This window comes from Triplophysa rosa, linkage group LG5 (genome assembly GCF_024868665.1).
Source record: "Triplophysa rosa linkage group LG5, Trosa_1v2, whole genome shotgun sequence".
Lineage (NCBI taxonomy): Eukaryota > Metazoa > Chordata > Actinopteri > Cypriniformes > Nemacheilidae > Triplophysa > Triplophysa rosa.
In genome coordinates this window covers 8,029,431-8,051,771 of record NC_079894.1, presented here as the reverse complement: position 1 = coordinate 8,051,771, position 22,341 = coordinate 8,029,431, and the positions used below count along the sequence as shown (strand labels likewise).

The 22,341-nt window shown below is 40.1% G+C and overlaps 1 protein-coding gene across 2 annotated transcripts; it reads right to left on the bottom strand.

Moving 5' to 3' along the window:
- Positions 1–168: 168 nt before the first annotated feature.
- On the bottom strand, positions 169–22,135 carry tgs1 (trimethylguanosine synthase 1). Of its 2 annotated transcripts, none has more exons than XM_057333884.1 (13): positions 21,795–22,135; positions 21,417–21,481; positions 21,110–21,279; positions 19,707–20,334; positions 17,602–17,737; positions 17,440–17,517; positions 17,221–17,359; positions 7,900–8,233; positions 7,579–7,743; positions 2,553–2,696; positions 2,179–2,395; positions 1,923–2,001; positions 169–967 (listed from the first exon to the last, which is right to left on the bottom strand). In XM_057333884.1, exons 1-13 carry the CDS (start codon positions 21,902–21,904, stop codon positions 854–856), a joined length of 2,379 nt encoding a protein of 792 aa, XP_057189867.1. In that variant the 5' UTR covers positions 21,905–22,135; the 3' UTR covers positions 169–853. The 2 variants fall into 2 exon arrangements, with proteins under 2 accessions (XP_057189867.1, XP_057189868.1); XM_057333885.1 differs by having other exon boundaries at positions 21,110–21,276.
- Positions 22,136–22,341: the final 206 nt, after the last annotated feature.

Genomic DNA, 22,341 nt, shown 5'->3' with positions numbered 1-22,341 from the left:
TCCTGATACAATAATCTCAATGTTTATCTGATGTTATTATTCTTTGCATAAACCGAACTGCCATTGTGATTGTTATCCTTAAATAAACATTAGCTTACGCCTTAAATAGGTGAATTCGGTGTCATTTCACCAGAAGTGGTAGTAACACATGTGGTTCACCATATTCACAGATAATATATTTATAGATCACGCTAAATGCATATGAATGACAAAAGGTTAATATTTGTACACAGATGAGATTTTCTTTGTTGTATAGAACAAACTTCCATAACACTGTTGTTTTACACTGTGAAAAAAGTGCTATTACAGCAGACAGATACCGTTCATAAACACATAAAAAAAGAGAGCTAGATCTTTTGTTGAGTATCTTGAAAAAAGGTCCAACTCAGAAAAGGGGTCGATAGGGAAGTGCTGTAGAGTTATAAATAAAAAGAACCACACACAAGCCTATGTATGTACATGAGGGCTTGCCATGGTCTTGTTTTATACCGCTACCCCTAACCCTCGCAAAACCTATTTGACAAATATGCATCATTTAAGTATCAAAGCATCATTAGTATTTTAAATAATCAAATTACATCATGGGGACCACTGGCTCTATTACAGTAGGTGATTTACACACACGCGTGCACAAACACGCCAACAACTTGTGCCAAATTTTAATAAAAAAATATCAATACAGGAAAAAATATGTCCGACTGTTTTAAAATAAACATCAAACTAGCAGCATCACAAGTACAAAATAGTCCGTAAAATTCATAGTCACCAGCCATACAAAACAGTAAACAAAGAACAAATTGCAGAAGTGATTCTTAATAACATTAAAAGAAAGGGGAAAATGAAATGAAGTAGTTTAGGTCTTTGTCTTAATTAAATTGCCAAAGTATGCAGTAATCGTTTTCAGTTTGTTGTTCAGAAAGTTCTGCTCCACTTCCACCTTCCCACCTGGACCAGCGAGAGATGCGATCTACACAGAGATAGAGGAATGGAAAAAAAAAAAGGAAAATCAGGAAAGATGGTGAGCAGGTGTGATATGCTATCACAAATGTGGCTATTGGTATCTAATAGCAAACAATGTGGTTATTGGTATATCTAATATCAACACAGTATCTACATATTATTACCACAATATCTACAGATCCTCAAAATGTTTAAATAAATGCGGAATGCAATGACAGATCTAAAATGCACACTTGCACAGACTTGCACAAACTTTACAATGCAGAGACAAAAACTAATTATGCATTTAGACATTCGTCCAGCTGAAAAGAAATTTACACCAGAAAGCAGTGTGGTTTCAAAAGGTCCAACCACACAGCATCAGACAAAACTTTCAGAGAAATCAGAAGACCATGATAGAGCTGCACCTGTCAGAAACTACATGCACTACCAGCCCAAGTATAATAAAGTCAAAATTTGTGAACATATTCACACAAAATGATCATTCTCTAATTTCTAATCTTTGCCATTTTAATTTCTAGCAATGGACTTTCATACAGTAGTTTATTGGAGGTAGAGCCAAACAGGTATGGAATGAGTAAATTCAACTACGAAATCGAAATCTACAGTATATAGAAATCGAAATCTCCAAATATACATTTACACATCATGCAGATGCTTTGCCCAAAAAACACAACAGCCTTCTGTAAAAACACACCTGTCTCACTTAAAAATATTTGTCATATTCTCTTTCATGGTTCGTTATTTTTCATACTCTCTTTCATGGTTCAAGCCTACGATGCAAACTAAAGAGGGACGAGCCCTTTGATATGTCCTGATGCAGCTTTGTGTTAGCAAAACAGCAAACACTGTACACAACATCAATACAGGACAGAAAATCAAGCCATTTTAAATTCACCTTTACTGTCTTATTAAAAAGTGATGGAATAAAACGCTTTAAGTAAGCGCATTAAAAACATTACCTGTTCCATGTCTGCATTTCGTGGGAGAAAATAGACAATATTGTCCGAAATCATCTTTGATAATCTGAAAATTTCAAATGTACCGATTGTTAAGGAAGCTGGCAGCGGCAGTTTGAAGCTTCAAACACACATTAGAAGGAATACAATGAGAGATGTGCAAAAGGAACAAATCATCTCTTCATGAACTTCCCATTCTACTAAAAAATTTATTTAGTGTACAAAATAACACCACATAAGCTAACAACCGAAAGGATATCCATCAGGATTCATCATGGTCTTGATGTTGAAGACATCAGCACTGAGGTATTCCGGTCCTCCCCAGGGAGGGCTGAGGAAAACTACATCTCCCCGCAGGCCTGGAGCCAGCTGGAGGAAGTCTCCCTGCAGGAACTCTATTTGGTCCCCCACACCGTAGACCTCCGCATTGTGCTGTGCCAAAGCCAGGCGTACCGGATCAATGTCGATAGCAATCACTGAATGAAATGCAGATGTGGATGTTACAGAATTACAACATCTAGAAACCCACTACAGCGACAGATTTTCAGAGAACAAACACATTGGTTCCCCACTATCAAGAAAAGGAAAGCTATACATGTATGTGAATGGAAACAATGCAGGACTGTACGTCACCTCTTTTTCCAGTGAGGGCAAACTGAATGGCATTTCCACCCACGCCACAGAACGCATCAATAATGAGCTCAGCGCTGAAGCTATCCTGAACCCTCAGAGCGATGTGCTCTGCGATCTTCTCTGGGGTCACTGAGAACCAGCCCTCTGTGAAGAGAACACATGAGATGCACATGGCCATTACAATTACAAGCATTCGGTTCATTTTCTTCTTGTGCGTCAAACAATGAGACAAAATATTTAGATTAACATACAAGAGTGTGATTTACGGATGATCCTAAAAAAATTCCATTACAAATTCTGCAGTCATTTCAAACTTTCACCACCAGAGGGAGTCCACTGATTTTGTATTTTCTACGACAAGGCACCACTGACGTCAAAAAGCCTCTCTGAATGTATAGGCGTGCTCTAAAATAGCACAGCTATCATCATGTAAACAAATAAAACCTTATATTTCAAAGAGCGGTTTTAAACAGTACACTTTACAAGATGTATTTCAAATGGGAAAACCTTAAAACAGAATCAGTTCTTTTGAAAGATTAATGTATGAGATGTAGAAGTATTTTGATGTGTATTGTGATGGTGTATGCGTGACAGAGAGAAAGCTCAGGCAAAGGAAAGTGAGCTTCGTGAAAGTGAAGTTTAACAGACCATGTCCTGCTCTGATTCTGTGGAGACCAACACCATCTGCTTTTAGCCTCAACACACCCATCTCTGTTTTTCCGCCTCTCGTCTCTTTCTCTCCGCTGAGAATAAAACACCTGCTCAAGTAACAACCACTTGTCTGGAGAAGCAGCTTCAGTGTTTCCTGTTTACAGCGCGAGTTCTGGACAGTGGGCAGCACCAGAAAGCCTGTCAGTACAGGTGCCCTGCATAATGACAACTTAAAGGAACAGTTCACCCAAAAATAAAAATTCTGTCTTCATTTACTCACCTCTCGAGTTTTCAAATCTGTATAAACTCCTTTGTTCTGATGAACACAGAGAAAGATATTGGAAGAATGCTTGTCACCAAACAGTTCTTGGCCACCATTGACTACCACTGAAAAATGTATTTATTAATATCACACAACAGACTGTAAATGGTTGAATGCACCAAGAAATCTCAAAAGCTCTATCCAGTGCTCTTTGGTGGTGGACTCAGTGTAATAAAATCATTTTCAATTCCATTTAAAAGTCAACACAGCTGACATAATGCTAACGTCATTCTGGTGTTTGGTTTCTCTCAGTGGGTAGTAGTAAAAAGACTGGTGTTTTTACATCTATATACAGTAGCCCTGAGTTAAACTCCTCCCCATAAAGCACTCCCAAACTCAATCTCAAGGGTCGGGGTGCGAAGTATAGAGGAGTCAACCTACGCTACGGGGGGGGGGGGGGCTCCACTTGAAAATCTATAGTATTTCCATTTTTTCCATCTATAGTATTTCCATTCCGAGGTTAGGACTCTGTGGAGTGACTACATTGCATGTTGCACGTTGTCCACGAACTTTAGCCATGGCGTCACGTACACCGCTGTCGCTTGTGAAAACAGCAATGGTGGCAGCGCCGTGGGTGGAATTGTGTAGATTAAGGGGCGGTAATATTATAATAAGATCCTGCTTTTACGTCACAACAGGAGCGAAATCTGAACAGCTCAATTTCTCACATGTTTGCAGGGAAAGGCTCATCAAAACAAACTTACTGGGATCTTGTTTTTCAGGTTTTCTGGGTTGCTAGATGCACCGGGGACCAGATTGTAGCACTTAACTCAGCTCGAGACCCAAAAATACAAAATTCTGGGCACACGACGCACGTACAGTATATCACCACTTTCTCTCTGGAATCGGCTATGATCAGCCAATCCTCTATATATGTGAGCATTCTGAGACCCGCTATACTCAACGGAGCAAGCCCCGCCTCCGCACACAGACAGAACACTCTCGGTACTCAGTTAGAGCCCGAAAGGCAGAACTGTGAATTCGTAACATACAGTGGCTTGCAAAAGTATTCATCCCCCTTCATTTTATTCACATTTTGTTATGCTGCTGCCTTATCTTAAACTACTTTAAATGATCATTTTTTTACATTAATCTACACTCCATGCACAATAATGACAAAACAAAAAACTGATTTTTGACAGCTTTGCAAATGTATTAAAAATAAAAAACAAAAATAAGTACATCTATCGACTGCGACAAGGCAGCGGAAGCAGTAAACCTGAGAGGTTATGGACGATGGGATGGAGTCCTGGTAATCCGAACCGAGGAAGCCTGCACCATCCTCGTCCCCGGAGCCGCTACAGTCGGCCCAGCTGAGGGTGGTTGCCAGGTTGGGTTTAACAGGGAGCGCTAGGCAATGGCTACAATTTACAGGGAAATCGATATCTTCCCGAGCATGTTTGAGACCCGTGCAGACCACACAAAAGGGATGGGATTCCCTCGCGGCAATGAGGGCACTACACAAGGCAGGGCAGGCACGTGACTGGTTATCCCGGGAGTGGCCAGTGCCGATATAGACAGCGACATGACAAAAAAAGGGGAAAAGACGAAGGGAGGCGGGCAGCCTAACGAAAAATGCGAGCATGGGAGGCTCGCAAAAAACATACAGCTAACCTGGCGTAAAAGACAATCACTTCTGGCGGAGGCTTATCCACAGATATGTCCTCTTGTAGACAACAGTGAAGTCAAACCAACGAGCTGTGAGAAACAAACCGAGAAGCGAATGGCAACTGAGGAAAGGTAGCGCGTGCAGGTGCCTTTATGCATAAGGTGAGGGAACGTGCCCTCACCTGGAATAGGGCACGCACTCCTGTCTGTCAAAGCCAGACTTGGTGCAATTGGATGCTTCTGCAGAGGTCAGGTACGGATGCCCTTCTCATAGGTGGTTCTCAAACACGAGATGATGTAAGAGAACTACACTCTGTAAGTTCTGTGTTCGGGTCTGTACACACAGTCCCGCCATCCCCTGCCTGCGGAAGAGTTTACAAACGTTTCTGCATTCGCCAGTTTCATCAGTTTAGTCTACAAATTTGTGTGCGCTGCCCACAGGGAAGCTTATACAGCTACATTATTTACGACACTGGTAACAGACAATTGCACTTATCAACCACATGGGGAAGCCATGAGCAAAAGGCTTTAATTCATAAATATAGTGAGAGTTTCTGCTTCTATGGTTTAAAAATACAAAATATGTTCCCAACCAGTGCCCCGCAGGTGAATTTTGGCCATTTCTACCACTGGCTGCATAACCCAACTTCTGTTGAGCTTCAACTTGTGGATAGATGGTCCAACACTGTCCTGTAAAATGTCCTGGCAACTTGTGAATTCAGTTAAACATCAGTCACAGTGAGCTGTCCAGGCCCTGAGGCAGCACAGAGGACCGACATGTAACAGCCCCTCCACCATATTTTACAGTTGGAATGGCTTGCTGATATTTTCCCTCACATCTAATGCATATTTTCTCAAACAACTCAGCATGGGTTGTCTCCATCCACAGAATATTTTGCCAGTCGTGCTGCTTTTTTCAGTTTTTCTAAACATCAGTGGCTTCATTCGTGGTGTCCTCCAGCGCACTATGTTCTTGTATAATGTTTAACGTATGCCATACATATCAACAGAGATGTTGGCATATTCAAGAGATGGACTCTAAAAGTCTTTTTGACATCACTGAGCATTCTGTGCTGTGCTCTTCAAGTCATCTTTGCTGGACGCCCACTGCTGAGTTCACAGTCATGAACTTTTAGCATTTATAGACAATATGCCTGACTGTTGCCTGAAGAACATCAAGACTTTTACAGAACTTTTATAACCTATTACAGCTTCATGTGAGTTAACAATTCTCAGCCTTGGGTGTTCTGAGATGTTTTTTGTTGAAGGCATAGGTCACATCAGGCTATGCTTCTTTTGAACAGCAAACCAAGACCCTGCCGTTCTTGTGATTCCTGACGTCAGAGACTAACATCATCTTCCATTCAATAATGATGTTATTATTGTTGTATGTTATGTCTTTAAGCCAGTGGTTTGCAAAGGGGGTGGGTAGGGGGCGCGGCCCACAAGGGGGCCCCAACTGCCTTCCAAGGCATTCAAGATGACAATTTTTTAAAAATCAGACAAAATGACAAATGCATTAAAATAAACTAAAAACCCAGCTTTTTTAATTATTTGGCCATTTTTATAATGAATAAACATAAACCAATTAACAAAGGCCTTTGAATATTGCTGAATGGGAGCCATGGAGTCAAACAAATTGAGAACCCCTGATTTAAGCAGACTGTGCTTCCCTATTGTTGTGACCCTTTTTAATCAAATATTATGGACAATTTGAATGAATTCATGTAAAAACCAACGAGTTTACACACTGGGTCCAGTATTACAAATATCTTCTTGGTGCTCGAATGGCTAACAAAAGTTTAAACCTGACAACTGCGATCCAGTTTTCCCATTGTTTCCTGTCCTTTCCCTTTGTACTATAAATAAAAATGCAAAAAGGCCAATATATGTCTCTTAAGCAGCTCTGCCAAGTCAGGCAAGTAAGAAATAGCCGAAGTTCATCAGATAAAATAAAATGACACAATAGAAAGACTATGCAGGTTTATGCTCAGTTTAATATACCGTTTCCATTAACAGAGTCCCCCATTTTGTATAAGGCAGTAGAGAGGAGCACACACAGGTGAAGCACTAGAGCTAAAGGTTGTCCTCTGAGGCCAAACGCTCGATCTGTGCAAAATGCAGTGTGGGGAAAGAAAACACGGCTCTCCTGAGCACTGTAAAAGCTGCTTGCTCTCTTGCACTCTCATTTGCTCCAGCTTTCTCAGTCTCCCTCCCTGTTCCTCTGAAGCAGGAGGTGTGAGAGGGGTTCGGAGTCTAGCGTCAACATACACACAGACACATTGCAGACATAGACAGCTCATCTGTCAGCCCACCTTAACCGACTCCACACACCTCTTCAGCTGCTATGACCTCACAAATACATGTCAGACACACACTCACTCCATTTGACCATATTCGTTTAGTAAAATATTGTTGAAAGTATAAAGCATTGTGATAACTCACCATGGTCAAGTTTGATTCCTTCATCAAACCTTGAAAACAGGCGGTACCGCTGGGCCCAGTATTTGGCCAGCTCGGGTTCTGCAGCAATCTCTGGAGGCATCTCGACATCTTTTCTCCTTTTCCTGTTCTTTCTCTTTTTCTTTTTTAAAGCCTGCACATTCGCCACTGAGAAAGAGAACAGCATGATTATGTCAAACTGAACCACTGAGTACTAAATAAGAAGCCTAACTGTGTTAATTAAAGGCTTTGAGACTGCCGTGTGATCAATGTTACGTGCACAGTCATTATCTCATTGATGAAAGCAAAGTGTTGAACTCTGACCTCCTTGAGCATCCTCGGGAGCATCAGGGAGCAGGAAGTCAGGTACATCCAATGGCTGTAGTTCTCCTCTGGGATCTGGGCCGTTCTCTTGCCTTTCTTCTGCTTCTGGTGTCAGTTCTGGCTGCATTTTCTTCTGCTGTCCCTCATTTTCTACACATGTCCTGCTGAGCTGAGAAGCATTCTCACTCTCCGCCTCATCCATCTCAGTATTTTGTGCGGATGGGCCAACATCGTCTGTTCTCTTACATGACTCGTTCAAAACTTCAGGCATGGAAGTTGAAGTTACCTCTCCGGAGCTAGAATCAGTCTGAACTTGGAGAAGGAAGTTCTGGACCTGAAAGGATATGAATGAAAATAAGAGTAAAATACTGTATTCTACAGACTTTATCTTTGGATTAAAGGCCCAGAGTATGAAATTTAGCGACATCTAGTGGTGAGGTTGGGAATTGCAATCAACAGCTAACACCAGCCTCCCTTTCGAAGCACTATGGTGATTGACACAGGACTAAGATGTCGTCGTGTTTTCGCTTCTTTACCGAAGGAGATAATGTATTTACAAAACGCTCCGTAGAGCAATTTGTCCATTTAGGGCTACTGTAGAAACAACATGGTGAATTCCATGCAAGGGGACCCACGGTGTGTGTAGATAGAAACAGCTCATTCTAATGTAATAAAAACATAACGCTTCATTATGTAAAGTCTTTATACACTTCTGAAGACATAGTTATGTATATTATATTAAATTTCTGTCAACCGATCCTCCAAAATATTACACGCAGCACCTATAAGAGCTTAAGCATGCCTACCATTTGAAACTTGCAATGCAGCTACTCCCACTAGGGTGGTTACCAGGGTGTTGCTATGGGGTTACTAAGATGATATGACTGTTGCTATGTGGTTCCCAGAATGTTCATAGTGGGTGCACACAAGCTCAGCCCTGGGTTGTATTACTATCTTCTGGTCCTTAGTTATGACTAAGGTCCCATATTCAATGTACCCCTATTGGATTTCTCACCTGTTTCATCATTCACCAGGTATAAATAATGCATCTTACATCGAATTCGATCTTATAAATCTAAACACATTTCTCTACTGAACAATCCACACAATTCAAGATATTTTTGGCAACTAGTTCATCACCAGTGCAGGACGAGTTACGTGCTAGTTTAATATTGAGATAGTTACGGTTTGTGTTCAAATCCCTTAACCTACTGTATATGTGACCGGTCGCAATAGTGACGTTAGCCTTAAAGAGCACTCACAGTAGAAAAATCGTATAAGACACAGTAATAAAAAGGAATCAGCAACAGTCTGAAAATATACTGCCGATAAGTTTTTGTCCTCCACAGATCAATTCGTGCTACAGAGAGATCAATTCCAAAGCACTGCAGTACATGAATTCTTATCTGGCCGTTTCACTTTCTTTGGCACGAAACACCAAAACCCACCCTGAGGAAGTCCATACACAACAGCACTACAGTAGATAAACTAATGTGACATAAAACCATGCAGTTATACCTGCTTACAAAAAAACAATAGAAACCCATTAGAAACTATCACAGAAATTCTAATGGTTTCCATTAAAAAAAAAACCACTATGAACCATTAGCTTTTTTTATTAAAACCATTACAAAATTCCATTCTGTGGTGTGTTTTGGCCATTATTCCAATTTGATTAATCTGCCATATAACACCCCACCAATAGAATCACATACCAGTAGACACCAATTTTAGTTTCAAGTAAAACCAATACAATTATTATTATTATATCCTATTATAACCATTAAATGCATTACAGTTTCTATAGCGTTACTGGCAGGGTTTCACTGTTTTTTTTTTAGCAGGGAAATCTTTTGTTAATATTGTTTTCATGTCTTGAAAACATGGAGATTTGGATGCACATCATGTAGTGAATATTGTTATTCACTAACTTGGCTAACTTAAACCTTAATAAACAGGTGCAATAGGCTGAACTGTACACACAAAGCCATAAAGATCTGCTCAATAATTCATTTCTAGCAAATGTGTTCAAAAGTGTATAACTGTAATCAGCAAAAGTCATTGCATTTAGGGATGCACCGAATGTTCGGCAACCGAAAATAGCAAAAAATATGAATATGTGAAATGGCCGAATAGATTTTACCGAACATGACTTGTAATACGATCAAGCAGCAACCAGCGCAAAGAGAGAGAGAGAGAGACGCGTGTGCTCTTTATTATTGCCACAAACATTTTGGCAGTGTGTGTGGAGCATTTTAAAGTGTCAGAGAAAGACACAGCACGGGACTTGCCGCGAGGGAGTAAATTTCTGAATGAAAGCGTTTTTACCGGTTGGTAACTTTACTTCAGACGGAAGCGGGCGGTCTGACAGTAGCCCCGCCGCTCGCGACATCCTTTGACATCATACAGTGGTCGCTTGCACACAGTTCCCTGTACTAAACAACTTTTCAAAGTATGTTCTGTGCATCCCGGGCCACGAGTGCACCTTCTGAGATCATTTTGCAATGTAGCCTATAATAACCAAACTGTTTTCTTTTATTCGTAATTTTAGCTTATAGGCCTAATGTTGAATGACACTATGAACTGTTTTGTTGTAGGGGTATAGAGTAATTTACATAACATTCTTTTAGCAGTCAGTTAGGGTGCGTTTACATTTGGCATTAACTTGCGATCTGTATCTGGATGTTGTACACATACACATTGAAAAGACAAGTTTAAACGCGCTTCTGATCGGAATGTCATCCGCGTGTCCTGATCCAGAGGTAGTCGAGGACGCATTGTGATCGGATCTCAGTGCAGTGGTGTAGTCTACGTGATATGCAGGTATACGCCATATACCCACTAGAAAAGATCAAGAATTTCCATATACCCACTTAAAAAAGTGCGAGGATACGTAACAACATAGTTTTGAGTCATAAAAGTGCGACGCACTGACTTTTGGACCATTGGTGCACCTGGGAGATATGAAACAAAAGATCCTTAAAGGCAAGCATTTAAACTACACAAATGATCAGTGTTTTCGTAAGCAATCCCCTCAAGCTACTGGAGCTTCGTGTGACGCTGCAGCAGGTAGGGATGGGTATCGTTAAGATTTTAACTGTAAGAGCACTACAGGTCCCCCTCCATCTCGATTTGTTATTTTGATCTACATACAGTATGTGCATTTTAAAACGTTTGGAGTGCAAATTAGATAACAATTGCTAAAACCATCTCTGTCATTTCATGTTTATTAGTAATGACGTCAATTGATATTTTTATACAAATACTACCAGACTGAAATACCACCTGTCTTTCATAAAGGAGCATAATGCAATTGGGTTTGAAATTACATAAAGATAAGAGAGGGATAACAGAATTTCCATTTTTGAGTGAACTGTCCCTTTAACTTTTTTGTGGAGCTACAGAAGTTGCAGACGCTTAGGTTTTTATTAAAAATAGGTCAACTTAAAATAATATAGAAACAGAATTAAAGAACGAGAATTTGTTTAAAAGTGATGCATTTGAATTATTTGCAAATCATATAGTTGTTTTAATAGGCTAACCACATCCTATAAACACACCTGAGTCAAAGCCACGAAGGTCTGGTAATGTTTTATTTTACCAGACCGATATTACAATCGGTCGTTTACTCAGGTTTGTTGTAAAAATGTTGACGCAGGTCAAGCATGCTCAAAACGAGTGTGCAAACTCCCAGGCGCTCTGAAAAGAGGGAGAAAGCGACGCAGTCAGCGTTTTGCACGCATTTTTAGACGCGACATGTGAATGGCCGCTAACATTTCTATGATAAAACATTAAACAGTTAGCTACTTACATCTTTCACAGTAGCAACTGAACTCGAGCTTGACTTCTGTCAATAGCAACTCATGCCTTCTTTCATTTGATTGGACAGTAATCCTCGCCTTTCTTCTTTTGATTGGCCAACTCAATCAGATTGACACTTAAGAGCGCTGTTAAACAGCTGATGTAGATCAGATCTGAGATCAGTTATCTAGGCGTTTTCTACTAAATTGGCAGTACTAAAAACAGTACAAAATTTTTTTCACGACAAAACTACCGAGGTCAGGGACCTCAATGGTGGGTACGGCCATGCTGGCAAGCCTTGTGAAAGACAGGCTAGAGACACTGCCAGCAATCTATAAGTGCAACGGGTGCTTGATAAAACTGCACAAATGTTCATTGTTAATTATTATAGTTAACTATCAATGTCAATAATAGGCGCAACTTGCACTCATAAGTGTGACCCAGTGTGTGAAAACTAGGCAAAAAATCTAGTTATTAGAGACGAGCATCGGAGTTTGATTTTAACCATTTATTTCAATATGATTTACTGTAAGTCTTTGACATGGCCTTAGTCAGTCAAAACTATATAAAAATCTAAAGATGTTTCTTTCAATGGATATTCTTTACATTATGTTGGTTACCCTGCCCAAAACACAAGAGATGCAGATGGGAATCAATAGAACACACATTAATGCCCAAGACATTTAAAAAAAAAAAAAAAAGAATTTTGTGATTCATAATAGTAATAGTAAACCAATAGAATTTATGTAATATAATTTTTAGCAGGGTGGATTTATGTAGAAATAGTATATCACAAACAAATGACTTTATAGCTGGGTTTTCACATGGATCACAAATAGCTGATAAAACTTGTGCTTTGGGGGTTGTATACATATGCCAAAGGGGGCTAAAGGGGCTAGAGGATAAATGTAACTCATAACTGGCTGAGTTAGACAGTGATTAACAAAACCAGCAAGTCCCCCCAGCTGTCATTGGCAATTGAAATCTTGCTTGCAATAAATCTTTCAGAATGCTCTTGATTACATATAGAGGCATATTCTATTCATCCGTGAGTGTGGTGGTGCTCCTGGGTTGTTGATCTGGGACGGATGAGTAGGCTGAGTATACTCGCTACAAAAAACTAGACTACATCACTGTCTCAGTGTAATGTAAACGCAATCCAGACAGTTTATCTACATCTACCGGCCCGCTATCATTATTAAGCCACAATCCTTCTGGGAGAATGTCCTTAGGACAGATGAGTCAAAACTGGAGCTTTTTGGCAAGTCACATCAGCTCTATGTTCACAGACGAAAAAAATCAAGCTTTCAAAGAAGTGAACACCATACCTACAGTGAAACATGGAGGAGGCTCGGTTGTGTTTTGGGGCTGCTTTGCTGCATCTGGCACAGGGTGCCTTGAATCTGTGCAGGGCACAATGAAATCTCAAGACTATCAAGGCATTCTGGAGCGAAACGTACTGCCCAGTGTCAGAAAGCTCTGTCTCAGTAGCAGGTCATGGCTCCCCCAACAGGATAATGACCCAAAAAACAGTTAAAATCACCCAAGAATGGATAAGAACAAAACACTTGTTAACAGGTGCAGAAGTCTTGTTTGCTTGCAGTGATTGCCTCTAAAGGTTGTGCAACAAAATATTAGGTTAGGGGTCCCATCATTTTTGTCCATGACATTTTCATTTGTTTTATTATTTACAATATTATGTTGAATAAAAAAATCAAAAGCGAAGTCTGATTTCTATTAAATATGGAATAAACAATGATGGATGCCAATTATTTTTGTCAGTTTCAAGTTATTTCAGAGAAAATTGTGCATTCTTCGTTTTTTGTGGAGGGGTACCAACAAATTTCAGCACGTCTGTGTGTGTGTATTTACTGTATAGCCTACGGCGTAATATACTCTACGTTTTCCCTGTGTCCCGAGGGCTGCTGCCGCTTGTGTCTCGTACCGTCCCCGGAAGACAGAAGCGGCAGCCGCGCAGCTTGAAATGGAGCTCTGAATACACCGTATACAGGTGCTGGTCATATAATTAGAATATCATCAAAAAGTTGATTTATTTCACTAATTCCATTCAAAAAGTCATACTTGTATATTATATTCATTCATTACACACGGACTGATATATTTCAAATGTTTATTTCTTTCAATTTGATGATTATAACGACAACTAATGAAAATCCCAAATTCATCATCTCAGAAAATTAGAATATTACTTAAGACCAATACAAAGAAAGGATTTTTAGGAATCTTGGCCAACTGAAAAGTATGAGCATGTACAGCACTCAATACTTAGTTGGGGCTCCTTTTGCCTGAATTACTGCAGCAATGCGGCGTGGCATGGAGTGGATCAGTCTGTGGCACTGCTCAGGTGTTATGAGAGCCCAGGTTGCTCTGATAGTGGCCTTCAGCTCTTCTGCATTGTTGGGTCTGGCATATCGCATCTTCCTCTTCACAATACCCCATAGATTTTCTATGGGGTTAAGGTCAGGCGAGTTTGCTGGCCAATTAAGAACAGGGATACCATGGTCCTTAAACCAGGTACTGGTAGCTTTGGCACTGTGTGCAGGTGCCAAGTCCTGTTGGAAAATGAAATCTGCATCTCCATAAAGTTGGTCAGCAGCAGGAAGCATGAAGTGCTCTAAAACTTCCTGGTATACGGCTGCGTTGACCTTGGACCTCAGAAAACACAGTGGACCAACACCAGCAGATGACATGGCACCCCAAACCGTCACTGACTGTGGAAACTTTACACTGGACCTCAAGCAACGTGGATTCTGTGCCTCTCCTCTCTTCCTCCAGACTCTGGGACCCTGATTTCCAAAGGAAATGCAAAATTTACTTTCATCAGAGAACATAACTTTGGACCACTCAGCAGCAGTCCAGTCCTTTTTGTCTTTAGCCCAGGCGAGACGCTTCTGACGCTGTCTGTTGTTCAAGAGTGGCTTGACACAAGGAATGCGACAGCTGAAACCCATGTCTTGCATACGACTGTGCGTAGTGGTTCTTGAAGCACTGACTCCAGCTGCAGTCCACTCTTTGTGAATCTCCCCCACATTTTTGAATGGGTTTTGTTTCACAATCCTCTCCAGGGTGCGGTTATCCCTATTGCTTGTACACTTTTTTCTACCACATCTTTTCCTTCCCTTCGCCTCTCTATTAATGTGCTTGGACACAGAGCTCTGTGAACAGCCAGCCTCTTTTGCAATGACCTTTTGTGTCTTGCCCTCCTTGTGCAAGGTGTCAATGGTCGTCTTTTGGACAACTGTCAAGTCAGCAGTCTTCCCCATGATTGTGTAGCCTACAGAACTAGACTGAGAGACCATTTAAAGGCCTTTGCAGGTGTTTTGAGTTAATTAGCTGATTAGAGTGTGGCACCAGGTGTCTTCAATATTGAACCTTTTCACAATATTCTAATTTTCTGAGATACTGAATTTGGGGTTTCCATTAGTTGTCAGTTATAATCATCAAAATTAAAAGAAATAAACATTTGAAATATATCAGTCTGTGTGTAATGAATGAATATAATATACAAGTTTTACTTTTTGAATGGAATTAGTGAAATAAATCAACTTTTTGATGATATTCTAATTATATGACCAGCACCTGTATATCATTTACACACAGAAACGAGATTGTATAGTGTTGCTTATAGCTGATGTCAGTAAACACGCTATTTAGGGCGCAGACAAAGAAATGACGCGCTGTCACTTTCAGCCGAACCAACCCAAATAGACGAGAATGATGTAAGTAGTCGCTTTTGATCATACTGTAGTAACTTCGGCCTACTTATGGGATTATTTTATGTATTTAAAAACACCGTTAGAGTCTGTGTGTGTGTGTGTGTGTGTAACATGTGATGGTGGTACGGCTGAAGTGGTCAAGTACAAAAGCTTGTGTAATTTGACAAACATCATCTGCTTATACTTCCACATACAAGATCATTAATCATTTTAATAACTCCAGCTTGGTAGTCCAAACAACTGTAGCCTGTATCTGATTCTGAACGTGGTTTACTTCCCACCGCTGCCTCGATTTCAACATGGCTGCGGCGGATACTTTCCAGTGTATCAAATCTGTAACATGCTCATCCTCCCCGTTATACGTGTTGTGTGAAATCTCCCCGCACAGGGGCTATTTTTAAATTGCAGGCTTATTAAAATAATGGGCGGGAAACTATAGAGATCCGATCAGATATCCAGATGTGGAAGCCACTTGATGTTGACAAGTGTAAACGGACGCGCTGTGTCCCGATTGTCTGAAGATACGATCTGCTTGATCGGATCACCGAGATCGCATGTTAATGCTAAATATAAACGCACCCTTATAGGCCTAATATAGGCTATTCAGGGAGAGGGTTCAATTTTTTGTTTTAATTGAGTTCGTTATATTTTTAGTTATATTGTATTTTATTGAAAAGCAAGACAAATTATTTTTGATGGTGCTCCCAGCAGGCAAAATAAAAAAAGCTCTTAAAAAGACCAAACCTTTGAACTTGTCCTGTGTGTGTTTGGCAGCTGGGAACGTTCGTGTTCATGTCAGGGGTGAGAGTGGAGGTTGATGGGAGCTGACAGCATGCAGTAAGCAGGTGCTGTGATGAGGGGTGTTTGATGAAGAAGCTCAGTGCAGTGCAGACTGCATAAAAAGCTGAAGTGTCAGACTCAATGCTTCTACTGGCTCCATGCCCACTCTCATTCCCTTTAATACACACACACAGCCTGAATCTCTTCACAGTTTACCCTAAGCTTTACTGATCTGTAGTAAGGCCACCAGAATGACACATGACACTTACGCGTAGACATATGCCCGGTTAACCGAAAATATATATCACGTGATTTATACACAAGTTGTGAGTGCAGTACGGTTAAATGCTGCTGCATCCGAAAGCCAGAGGGCGCTCTCGTTCAGAAACTCCAAATGCGCACTGCAGAAGAAGACCATAACACACGTAGTTCTAGGAAATGCCTAAGGACATGTTTTTTATCACTGTTACTCAAGCCTCATCAGGTATTTTTATGATAATAAAGTATATTTATAATGATCATGTTTGACGGGTGTTGCTTTTTCAAATGCACGTTATAAGCGACTTAAACTTGCACTGCTTTTAGATCGAGCAGCATTTCCTATTGATCCCAGAGCCGTGCTTCACGGACAAGCGGCGCGTCAATAAAATAATCAATATTTTGCATTATCGCAGCCAACTCGGTTTCAGCAGGATTTAGTGGTAACCGCGGTTAACCGGGTGCATGCGTAATCCTTTCAAATCCGTGTGTTAATAAATCTTCAAGAAAGCGCAAACAAACACATTTAATAACTGAAAGTATCTTAGTTAAACAGTTTTGTGTCGAACAGAGGAGCTAAATCATGAAACTATACAAAGTGTATGACATAAGAGTGAATCTGTAAGTGAGAAGTTTATTGTGTAGTTTATGCACATGCATAACTTCCTATTCACTCTCTATAATGTGGTCACTAAATGATTTTGTTTTGTGGAAAAACAATGAACGATGTGAAAAAACGACTTACTTTTTGGAGGGTTTTGCTGACGTTTGGTTTTGTGGTTTGTGGCCCATCATCAGTAAAAAATACATGCTCGTTGATCTTGCAGACCGCGTGTTTTCTGTACGGACCTTGGCCTGGTTTCAGCTTCACAACACTGTCAAACCTGCCATGGCAAAACACGACATTAATGGAAGGCTTGACTCAAAGCTGACGAGAGGTGTCAAGCAGCGTCTAGGGCCTTACTTGGGCTGTGAGCCTCGTCTCAGTCCGAGAGCATCCCACGCCTCCTGAACCGGCAACTCATCGGCATCTAGTTCATGACTGTTGGCAGAAAAACCATTCACAAACCATTGAATTACACATACAGTATCAGTACAAATGAACACCTGATACAAGACAGCTCACCCTCTTTTTACTTTAGCCCGCCTGCTCTCTGGAGGTTCATCATCATCATCTCTCTGATCTTTATCATTAGATCTGCTCTTTACAGACTGTCCGCTCCCATTATTCAACTGAGCAGAGGACTGCTGCATGTTGTCAGCTGAAAACAGATTTTTTTTCAGTTAACTGGGTTCTTTATTGCCCAAGGTATAAAACAAGTGTGCATTGTATATTCAGTAGATAGCATTAGTCATGGCCTGACAATCAGGATGACGAGTGCCATTTTTAGAGCGACTGAGAGAGGGCTATCTGTGGTTAATTCATGCACCCTGTGCTCTCTTTCTCTTGTACATGTGCTGGCATTAAAGATGCATACAGCCAAGTCACATGCTCTCTTCATTCAACGGCTGACATCTTTTGATATGACGAAGTAAACATTGAAGCCGAGTCAAGCTTAGGCTGCAGAACAAAACGAGTTTGGGGAATATGATCTGCTTTTAAAGATGGTGTGACACATGGGGCATTGCCATATTAGTGAACAGAGCACTGGCTTAATGTTGCTGTGATGCCAAGATTAAGGTGATGATATCCTGATCACAGGTGGCCAAGACAGACTGCTGTAAAAATGAAACTTGAGAGTGTGGGAGGAAAATGTTAAAAAAGGTTTCAAAAGGCATCTATATGTGCTGACTTGTCACTCTGAGACTTGATAAGAGTATTCACCTGCTTGAAAGCATGAAACCAGGATGTACGTTTGTTTTTTCAGTGTCATGAACACAATGTGATCTACAAAAAAAACAAATGCTTGAGCGTTTATCTCCATGAGAAGAGCAGTACTAAAAAAAAGAGAGCACTTTTTCCAAGAGAAAATTCTGTAATTATTTTATTTCACTTTATTTTTTATCATCTTCTGGCATTTGAAGAGCTTGCGCCACTAGAGGCACCGAACAGAATTGCAATCTGTTTGTTCATGTGGCTTGACATAAAGTTAGCTTAACCAATGACTCGAGTTTAGAGTGAATTGTTGGTGAATAATCTTATCAAATCTCAAGTGTAAGTCTTCCTCAGATAAAGATGCCTTTTTATTCTTTATTCTGCGGTACGCCTGACAGTGTCAGACAAGTCGGAGTAGTTTTGATTTCTGTCTGCGGTTTGTCGTGACTGCTGTTTGTCCAAAAATTTCAAACAGTAAATGTAAAAAGTAATTTTTGCAAAATATTGGCACACTTTTTGTGTGAATTTTGTATTTTTTTAGGGCTGCACGAGACTGAAGAAAAATGAGATATGAAATAACTCAAATAATATAAATAAATAATGCAATATACGGTATGCATTACGATAATGCTTTAGGTTTGTAAAATCAGTTTAAATTAGAGATGCAACGATATATCGGCCAATAATCAGTATCAATCAATTTTTCACACTATTTGCCGTCATTTTAAAACAGCCGATGATCAGGGCCGATATATTCTGTCAAACAAAAGAGGACAAAAAATGTAATGGATTTGTGCTCTGTACACAGATAATGTTAAGTCATTATGTAAAAGTCATTATATGAATTACTAACTTTTTAATAAACATTAATTTAATCTTCAGAATCGGCATCGGCTGATATTACTCTGAATAATCGGCTATTGGCATCGGTGGAGAAATTTAGTAACGGCGCAACTCTATTTTAAATTATATTAAAATATATTTCAAACTAAAAATTATATAACCAACATGCATGTTTCATATTCTTTCTTGGAAAAGAAATCATCACATCACTTCTGAAAGTGAACAGACATGTTATATTGTTGCAGTCCATATTGAGAACCATTGTGATTGCCATACAGAAATATTTAGATAATTTCAAAATATTATGCAGCCCTACGTTTTATTTGTATTTAACTTAGAAAATGGCTGAATATTTTATTTTTCTGTTTAGCAAAATATTAAGCTTACATTGATTCCAAGTTGCATTGGGCAGTATGAATTTTGGCTTGCAACTACACTGCATTAAACTGAAAGTAGGTAGTGCAGCAGACAGGTGTTGACATATCTGGGCTCAGCGAGCTAACAGCTGGGACACCACAGTAGCCACAGCATATACACAAGGTGATTTTAAATGTTGAAACAGAAGCACTAACCAGCCGTGTCGGTGCAGGCTCTACGCGAGGACGATCTTTTGCGGTTTCCACCATCACAGGGCTCATCAGAACAGTCACGGGCCAAACACTGCTGACCATCTTCAGCACAGTCAACATACTCAGTCAGACTCAAGCTGCTTATAAGGTGTGTAACACTGGCAGCATTTTGTTCTTCATCTCCTTTTGTTTGTGCTGAATCCGTCTGATTCTTTATTCCCTCTGTTTCTTCTCGGCTGGCCTGATCGTCCTCCGAAACAGCAGCTGTGCTGTAGGACTCATCCACCGTCCAGCCCTGAGCAGCCCAGTAGTGAAACTGTTCCCAGTAGTACAGATATGTTTGGTTACAGTGTTCATGCCAGTCTGTTTCTGAGTGGTCATGTGTTGTACTGCTGGAGGCCTCTGGATGTTTCTCCAGCCAGCTCTGCCACAGAAGACTCTCACCCTGCTGCTGCCAGTACCTCAACCAGGACTCTTCTGAAGCCGTCTGTTCAGTGGAGGGTTCAGCAACATTACTCAGAGAACACTGTTGTCCCCGCTCAGAGTCCTCCTCGTGTGTGTCCGAATAATCTGTGAGGGTTTTCAAATGCTCTGTGCCTCTTCTGTTCTTTTGTATTGCTAAGACGTGGCCCTTAAAGACATGAAACAATGATTCCTTTAGGTTTTTCTAAGCACAACCAATTGATTTCCTGAAGAAAATGTAGTAACACTTTATAGTGACTTCCTTTCAAAAGTAAATAAATAAAATAAACAATCCAGTGACTTGTAAACAACCATAGTAAAAGAACCTGAATGGCGCCCTTAAAGGGACAGTTCACCCAAAAATAAAAATTCTGTCATCATTTACTCACCCTCAAGTTGTTCCAAATCTTTATGAATTTCTTTGTATTGATGAACACCGAGAAAGATAATTGGAAGAATGCTTGTAACCAAACAGTTCTTAGCCACCATTGACTATCATAGTAGGAATTAGGAAAAATGACAAGGTTTGCTTTCCTACAAACCTTCTGTTTTGTGTTTAACAGAACAAAGAAATTTATAAAGCAATTCAGGTATAATTCTCAAAAATGTAAATGTCATTTCAAACTACTTTCTTCTGCAGGACACGGAAGAAGATAACATTCGTTCTTCCATTGGACTTCCATTGTATGGAGCACAAAAGCACATTTCTTAAATGATCTTCTTTTGTGCTCCACACAAGAAAGAGTCCAATACAGATTTTGAACAACATGTGGGTAATTAAACGATGACAGAATTTTTTGGGTGAAACCTTCTAACTACATGCAAGTGGAGAAAGACTGCAAGCAAAGACTAAGAACATTATGATAAAGTGCTTCCATAAATGAACAGCCATGCAAACAGAGCATCATCCATATAAAAAAGGTAGAAAATGTAAAAAGACACACAGGATTCTTCTGTTGTGATGAGCTGGCAAACTCTACAGGAAGTCCCATAGTGGCCATGAGCATGGTCTCTTCATCCACTTCTGCCTCATCCACCTCCTCTTCTTCATCATCATCTTCAGACCCAATGTGATCCTCCAGGAGCTCGTCCTCATCATCAGCTTCAACATCTACTGAGAAACAAGACAGATTACAAAGTAAATCTTTGCCTTTCAATAGCACAACCCGTTACAAGGTTTAATACAAATCAAGAAATATATAAAGCCATCATTCTCTTTAGAAATTACTAGATATTAAAGAGAAACTGTACCTTGCAATTCATCACCAGCCTGACTCAGTATGGCTTTAAGATCTGACCGATACAATTCTCGATCACTGCGGATGAGAAGAGAAATGTGGTCATTATTTACAATGGCAAATAGGTAACATCCAATGTTAAACTACAGTCAACAAATTGAGAGGTTTGACAATTCAAATCAGGGTTTTAGGCCACTGCTGCTGAAGAACTAACTTAGATCAAATGTTTGTGGTCAAAAGATCAATACTCCGTGCAGTTAAGTCTGTCACGTTTACTCCTACTTTGCAGGATAAGAATACTAAGTGACATTAGTCCATAAACAAAAATGTTAAGGTAAAAACATTCATTCAGGTTAACGTTATATAAATGAAAATCCTCATGAATACATACTTGACGTAAGCCCGGGAACACAGGCAGTGTATTGTCATTTCTGTTTCTGAACCCTTATAGAAGATGATATCAGCTAGAGGAACAACATTCTGCTCTCCATAAGCAATCATGATAGAGGCGAGAATGACACCTGTCAGAGCGATCCTTCAAGAGATCCAAAAAAAAAAAAAACTAGCTCCTTAAAACTAGCTTATCATATCTTTCAGATGATAGAAATAAAAACGATTGCGAGGATAGTGAGGAACGCGATAAATAGCGTATTAAAACTAGCTGGACTAAAACTAATGGATAATCTATACCCTGTCTCCACGCATTTCTGCCACACTGGTTTGCTAAAAGTGTTCCCCCTCGTGTTTTGGAATTCTCTCTTCACGTTAAAAGTTTTTCACTACGTCCACGACACAAAGATCGCTTTTATAACGCTCATTGACTTTTATTATGAAATCCTTCGTTCGAGGAAGTTGACATAACGGGTGCACGTGCTATGCTGCGCAGACCGATCTACGCATGAAACTAAAGTACCGCGAGAGCGATTCAAATGTGTGCT

Coding starts and splice junctions, on each gene's coding strand:
- tgs1 (XM_057333884.1), bottom strand. CDS start 21,904: ATGATTGCTTATGGAGAGCAGAATGTTGTTCCTCTAGCTGATATCATC. Junction 21,482..21,794: donor TGTTCCCGGGCTTACGTCAA/GTATGTATTCAT, acceptor TCTCATCCGCAG/TGATCGAGAATTGTATCGGT. Junction 17,518..17,601: donor CGGGCTAAAGTAAAAAGAGG/GTGAGCTGTCTT, acceptor TTCTGCCAACAG/TCATGAACTAGATGCCGATG.